This window comes from Montipora capricornis, chromosome 2 (assembly GCF_036669925.1).
Source record: "Montipora capricornis isolate CH-2021 chromosome 2, ASM3666992v2, whole genome shotgun sequence".
Classification (NCBI taxonomy): Eukaryota; Metazoa; Cnidaria; class Anthozoa; order Scleractinia; family Acroporidae; genus Montipora; species Montipora capricornis.
In genome coordinates this window covers 41,869,850-41,877,349 of record NC_090884.1, presented here as the reverse complement: position 1 = coordinate 41,877,349, position 7,500 = coordinate 41,869,850, and the positions used below count along the sequence as shown (strand labels likewise).

Sequence of the window (7,500 nt, the reverse complement as noted above, 5' to 3'; positions counted from 1 at the left end):
AAAGCATTATGCTAAGGATGATGCCTTCCTAGAAATTTTAGGGCATTTTAGGTTGATGTAATGTCAACTTACTGTTGTTCTTTAAAACATACCTGTATAGGCATAAAGCCGATAATTTGTTTCCACAACTATAAAGCCCTTCTGATCTGTATTAGTAATGGCCGAGCTACCTGCAACAGGTCACAACACTGCATGTAACAAAGTTTAATTTACATCTGTCATTGAACAGCTTTAAGAATACCGTACATGTACTATTACTGGATCATGGAATGGCTGCAGTGCCCTTTAATGTGACTATGCCTTCTTTTTAATTTACTTAAAACCTTATCAATATGTTACTACACAATACAATACATTAGAAAACAGTCGTAAGAAAATACCCGCGCTGACTGGTTAAAAATCGTGTTTCTATAACTCGATGGAGACACGTAGTGATGGCGCGAGCAAAGAGAATTTACATTTTGATAATTAGAGTTAACAAGTTGTTTTCCTTTTTCTCGTCGCGTTGTTTTCTAAAAGAAATAGAAAACATGTACTCCGTTTTTCTATCGAGTTATAGAAACACAAGTGAAAGTTTGGGAGAACTCGAAAAAGCTGTGGAAACACTCGCCTGCGGCTCGTGTTCCCACAGCATTTCTCGTTCTCCCAAACTTTCACTCGTGTTTCTACAACTTGACAGAAACACGGTAAATGTTTTCTATTTCTTAAATACAATACTTAAATGACCACTCCACGTAGGGGCTTTTCAGGCTTAATGAAACACAATAAACGAAATGACATAAAACAACAACAGCAACAACTGTAAAGAATGCCAACTGGCTGGAGGCAAACCAGTTGGCTGTTTACAAGTGAGGCAGACAAGTTAAACCAGGGATCAACATTAACAAATTCAATAAGTGGTCAAAACGAGTCTTGAACCCCGAAACTCTGAATCTCAAGGCAAGCGTCCTAACCACTGGGCCGCACTGCTTCAATTCCAGACAGTATGGCCCAGTGGTTGTTCCACCACCAAAAAGACCAAAACAATATGTTAAATGCTTCATACTGCATGGGCATGTGAAAAGAACACTGTTTTCAGCACCACCTCCACAACTGGCAGGTACGGATAGGTTAAACATAAATATTGCATGCAGTCGTCCCCACAGATTCCTACCTATTCCTGCTGATGTCAGGTTGATTGCTAGTCTTGTTGGATAATACCTTCGTGACTTCCGCTGAAAGTATGCATTATACTTGATTAATGGGAAATCTGCAGAATAAGTAAGTAAATGGTTGTACACAAACCTGTGCCATATATTAATATGACTGCAACATAAAATAATAATGATTTCTTGCCTACACTGTAGAAGGCTCACAAAGAACATGAATGTATAATCTGCACATCTGTAATTAACTACATTACTTGTACAGTTATTCTTGTGTATGGATAGGCTACAAAAACCAAACTTGAGTTACCTTTCTTTGAAACACTAGACCAAACTCCCTCAAATGTTGAAGAAATTTAAACTGTGATTCACTCATTCCCTCTGTAGAATAGTCCTTATTGAAAGAAGAAAATCCCCTCAGTCAAATCTCGAAATGACAGCTTTAGAAGACAATCAGAGATAACAGAGAAAATGGAGACAATGGTGATGCAACAAGGCACTTTCTGAAATGAGGTCGGAGTAATAATGTAATAATACGCTGAATGGCTTGAAGTGCCCCATGCGATAAAAAAAAAAATCACCTCCTTTTTTTCTTCAGATTTTGAAAGATTAGTGTGTTTGCTTAACACCTGACTGGCAAAATTTTGGGCATTGACTTTCATCTAAAGGCCATTTACTTTGAGTGTAAGTTTTGGATTTCATGGTCCACCATTACTCATGTTCAAAACTGACTGATTGGACCTCAGAGGGTTGGATCCAGGGAAAAATGACGTCATTTACTCACTAGTTTAAAATTTCAGAGTGCGCATACAGCTTCTTATATACGCAAAATGTGAGTTTAAAAGTCCAAAAGCCCAAAACACCTGCGCTGCATATTAATTATGTGGCATACACATGCACTGCATTCTTAAGTTAGTGAGCCTTTGACGTCATTTTCTCCATGATCCAGATCTCTCAAGATCTTAATGGCGGACCATTAAATAGGAAAATTCCTGTTAAAATAAGCAGGCATCTTTCTGAAATCAAGGCTCAAAACTTTGGTTGCTTAGGGTTAACATACCGGTAGCTTTGAAATCCAAAGAAAAACAACAATTGATTTTTTTTATCAGTGGCACTTTAAATATCTTGCTTAATTAATATGCTTCCAATACATTCTTAAACTCCACATGGATGTATTTTAATACCATGATGTACAATATTTCAAAAATTGAGTACCTTTCCAAGGGTTTCAAAGCTAATCTGGAACAGAAATGAAAGACACTCCACAAGATCCATTCCTCGTGCCTAAAATGGTGATGGAAAACAAGACAATTTAAAGACACTCAAAGAAAGGAGGTAGTCTTACATGAGAGTTATGCTGCAGTAGACGGTTGTTTAAAAAAAAGGCAACATAGCAAATTGTACAACAAATGCATTTTAAATAAAGTATGTGTACATTAAAAGTGCAAGTTATGAAGTTAGAAGTTAGGTTAAACCCTCGCAAAGAAATTATACATTTACATTAGGGTACCTCAACTGTCTCAAGGTACTGTAGCATAAAGTACCACACTTGTGAAGCTGTGTCCATCAAAAGAAACTGGAATCCTGCTGGACTTATAACAGGTGTGCTGCCTGGAGTCTCACTAAATAAAATAGCAGATCAATCAATAATAATTATGTTATTAATCAACTGATCACTGAGCCAGTCAAGCAGATATTAGATATACAACAAGTCTGTTGGTTGGTTGAACTGTCAGTCAGTTGGTCTGTGACCTAGCATCTGTTAACTGATCCCGTCTGTAAGTCAGTCCTGAAGTCACTCGCTCAGCCAGTAAGTAAGTCAGTCAATCAGTCATCCAGTCAATCAGGCAGTCAGTCAGCCAGTTAACCAGCCAGTTATTCAGTCAGCCAACCAGTTATTCAGTCAGCCAACAGTCAGTAAGTCATCCAGTCAGTCACACAACTTATACAGTAAAGTCAGTCAGCCATTCATTAATTTAGCCAATTCCCATGCAGCCAGCAAGTGACCCAGTCAGGTGAGTCAATAAGCCAGAAATCAGTCAGTCAAAAATATTTAGGCGCTAACCATTTCATTAGTCCTGAGAGAACTAACACCTTGACAACATCCTGACTGACTGCTGTTTTCTCGTCTGTTGCAGTACAACCAGTCATGAAATGAAGAACAGCCTGCAGAAAAAAAGAACATGATATTACATGTAGAACGATGGAAGTGGTGATTGCATTGATGCAACATGAAAGTTAAGACAGGAGAGAGCTAGAACAAGTTGCAAAATTGTTGTGACACTTTCATGAAAAAAACACCTTTTCTAGCTTCCAATACCTGCCGTATCTAGAATTTAAACCTTTCCCACTTCACTTCCCCTCTCCCCCTGTCAATGTTGACTGCTTAAGTTTCCAACAGTTGTTAATGTCTTGCTAGCAACAATGATAAGGGGGAGAGGGGGGCTGCAGTGTGAGAGATAATAGGCAAATTAATAACGCCCCAAGAAGGTGAAGTGTCTCCACTATTTTTGCAACTTGTTGTAGCATTCTACAAGTTGGCCAGTGTTGGTCAGCATAATTAATGCAAAGAGAAACTCAACATCTTGGTAGTTGTGAATAGGTAGCTCATTCATATTCTTTTTGGGAAATTTCTCTGAATTGTCTCATGATGACAAAGTGTGGTGACTCATAGCATCTGTATACCTCCCATCTTTCCATGCTGTATTCATCAAGGAAGGGAATGCCACGTGCATGTTTGTCCTTCTCTGGTTGATCACCTGATCCTATCCAGGGATTTCCACTAAAACAATGAAAAAGAGGGTAATATTGTGTATTTTGTTTTCAAAATATCCAGATTATGCTCCGCTGCACAGACACATACATGTACAAATAAAATAAAATTAAATATTGCTAGTGCTAATCACCCTTACTTGCAGTCGAGGACTGAAATGCGAAGAGCGCGGCTCATGACATCGGACTGAAAGCATACAAAGGCGCCTCTGGCTGCCGCTATACAGTCCATGTTTGATGTTGGAGCACAGCACCACAGCTAGATGTTAATTAGCTGTGAGTCAATTTTGATGAGGGAGGAAAACCGGAGTACACGGAGAAAATTACACCTGTATATAAAAGAGCTAATAAATTCCAACCAGAAGCACATGACCTTAATTGCAACTCTTTTCCTAGAAACAAAGCTGGGGATTTTAGGACAACAACTTTTGTGCCCAAATGCATGTATGAACAAAAATAAGATCAAAGATGCATGAACTCAAAAAACCCCAGCTCTGAAGAAGAGTTTAAAAATGCTTCAAGGTCCTAACTGTATGCTTCAACAGATCCAATCTTTTTAGTCAAGACCTCAACAGAATCTTGAAACTCATTAATAATTCATAACTTGAGTCCACCAATCAACAGCTGTATACCAGGTCACATGGATGCATCTGGACACCCAATGAAAAACTAGATGAGTGCTTTAAGCCATAAACAATACTGTAAACCATCCGAGAGGGATATCGTCCACCTGACTTATTTTCAACCTCCTGCACAAACTTGGATAGCCAGTAGTTTAGACTTTTGGCATTCATGTTTTCAATGCTTTCAGTCAACTCTTGCACATGCACACCATGTCTTCACCTTTGAACAGTCCGTCTGGCTCAATAGTTCAAATCTTGAGCGCTCTTTGGTCTTGCCATTCTCAAAAAATCTTTATCATCCATTTGTTCTAAACCGCGTCTCCGTGTCTGGATACCCCGATGAAGCACTTGCTCGTTTTTGATATATTATTACTCGAAATTCAAAGAGGAAGCTCAATTTGTCATGTGCAACAGCTCTACAAAGACAAAACTATGCCACACATACAGAAACAGTTGCTAACGACAATGAATAGGGTGCACAATGTTTGCTAAATGAGAAGAAATTTAAATTAAGTACCAGGTACTCTAGAAAGAGCTGGCTGGCAAGGAGCCCCAGAATCAATTTAACAATGTTACTGCCGATGGGTTGGCTCAGATTGTGGGAGGTTGTGAGTTCAACTCCGGCCAGACTAACACTCAGGTTCTTTAAATAACCGAGGAGATAGTGCTGCAAATGGTAATTAGGCTTTCAAGTCTTCTCAGATAAGGACTACTAGCCTGCTCAAGGGATATTGGACTTCATTAATTTTCCAACCTCGGTTATTGCATTTCTCGTGTTCTGATTGGTACACTCAATCAGCTCATATGCCTTAGTTTGACCTTATAATATTGGTCAATGATAGCGCTAAGCATTGCTAAACTAAAAGGTTTTTTTGCTGGAAAGTGAAATTTCTCTCTGAAAAAAGCAAAAAAAAACCCATTTTTTTGGAAAGTTTGGATCAATTCCAATGCTTAGAAGTATGCGAAAAGGTAAAAAATGTTTTTGTGACAAGCCAGCGTCTGTCTGACCACCAGGTATTACACAACATCCCATCCCTTTATCAAGTTTTTTTCGATTTCACTAGGATTTTCTCCCTTTTTTCGCTCGTATTTTATACTTCCAAACTTTTGAAGTTTAAGGAATTTAATAAAACAATAATTATTATTCCATTCACACTTAATTGTTGGATATGAGACTGGTTATAGCCAACTCGGCGCCATGCACCCTGTTGGCTATTTACCATCTCATACCAAACGCATGCTCATGGAATAATAATAATAATAATATTACTGTTAAATAAACTGCAAGGCCCTTTCTCACAATCCTTGGTCATAAGTTAGGGAGCTTCTCCAAATGAATATCAGAAATTTTGGCCTCCGATGTCGCTATCAGCATTTTCCAATCCTGATAGTTGCTTGTGCCTGACTCAAGAATTTCCGACTTGACAGGGGCACCCAACGTCAATTTTCTGAAAATATCTGTTCGAAAGACGATTTGAGATCTACAATTTTTGGAACATTTCTTAAAAGAAATCTTCCTTCCCTGCCTGTCGTAGGATTTTCGAACATGTAAAAAATAGTATAATTGCCCATTTTAAACTGATTTTTACCCTAAGAAGGTCACCTACAATTTTCGGGAGCCTTTTCCTGGCTGAAATTTTCAAAAAGGTAAGTTTTTGATCCCTACAATTTTTGGATCACTAGACTTCAAGCTTGTGTAGGTAGTTTGTGTAGCTTGTTCAAGATTGTGTAGGAAATCCAAACAGATGAATTTTTTGGGGGGGATAAAAATATGCGTATATCTACTGTTTAAATACCAAAAAACATTTAACAATTCAATGTTTAAGTGGTTTTGAACTATATTCTTGTTGGGTACCCCTGATTTGAGGCTTCAAAATTTCGATAAAATCGGACATCAATCTAGAATGGCATATTGGAATGCAATATGTTTTTATCAGGCCTTCTGATATTACACGATGGTGCGATTTCGCACAATTGACCTCAAATCTCATCCGATCGCACAATTCAAGAAAAATCGCATAATTCACAAAAGAACGCACAAAATTCATAAAATAAAACATAAATCAAAAAGTTTCTTAGGAGTTCCTGCATAAATACACCATTTTAAAGATGATTTACCTTGGAAAACGGCAAAAAACCTTTGTTACCTTCAATTTCATAAATATTCGAAGTTGCATGTGGGGGGCCTGGTACTGAGTCACCAATTGGTGTAACCAGAAACCTGTGTAACGCGCGTTCACAGCTTCCAAATATTCAGTGCGAACTGATTGGTTGAATGTTTCAGTGCTACATGTAAGTACCATATTTGGAAACCCCTCGCTCTTGTTGTTCCAAATCGAATATTCAGAAGCTTGTTTCCCAGCACACAAGGGGGCGTTACGCGTTTCAACCCTTATGGGTTTCTGGTGTAACACAAATTAAGACGCCCTTTGTTCAGATTAGCAAATTTGTTCAGAAATATAATACTGCACACAAAAACAAAGTGTAAAAAACTGGTCGTAGCATACAGGAATTTTAATAATTATTGATCATTCATTTGGCACGTTAGCTGTGTCCTTTCAACTTTTAACGTGGTGCACCAATAGTGCAGAAGACCTCATTTTTTTTACTTGTCCCAACTAATGTCAATCAAGATTCATATTATTACTGTTCCCTTATGTTCAAAATGTCTTAAGGGTAGTAAAAACATGTTTTTTTTTTATCCTGAAACCTTGAAAAACAAGCTTAAAATTGCTCAGAAAAAAATTGCATAATTTACAATATTTATCGCATAATTGGCCTTTCTAATCGCATAATCTGCCCTGCAAATTTCACACAATTTGCATTTTTTCATCCCACTCTATCAGAAGGCCTGTTTTATAAATGAGTGGATTTAGTATAAGCGTACAGACCTTCGATCTCGCAGATTGTAATCTTTGTGTGCGCATGTTTCTACGATTTATGCTCCTGTTGTTTCCATT

At 37.9% G+C, this 7,500-nt stretch overlaps 1 protein-coding gene across 2 annotated transcripts in view; it reads right to left on the bottom strand.

Annotated features, from left to right (window-relative positions):
* Positions 1–7,500, bottom strand: part of LOC138022105 (general transcription factor IIH subunit 4-like) — a 26,048-nt gene that overhangs the window by 12,753 nt on the left and 5,795 nt on the right. For both annotated transcript variants that reach the window (XM_068869133.1, XM_068869141.1), the window contains 7 exons: positions 3,831–3,927; positions 3,211–3,311; positions 2,656–2,767; positions 2,361–2,429; positions 1,456–1,539; positions 1,154–1,214; positions 93–170 (listed from right to left, as the gene is read on the bottom strand). In XM_068869133.1, coding sequence (XP_068725234.1) covers positions 93–170; positions 1,154–1,214; positions 1,456–1,539; positions 2,361–2,429; positions 2,656–2,767; positions 3,211–3,311; positions 3,831–3,927 — 602 coding nt within the window. The remainder of the gene's footprint in view (positions 1–92; positions 171–1,153; positions 1,215–1,455; positions 1,540–2,360; positions 2,430–2,655; positions 2,768–3,210; positions 3,312–3,830; positions 3,928–7,500) is intronic.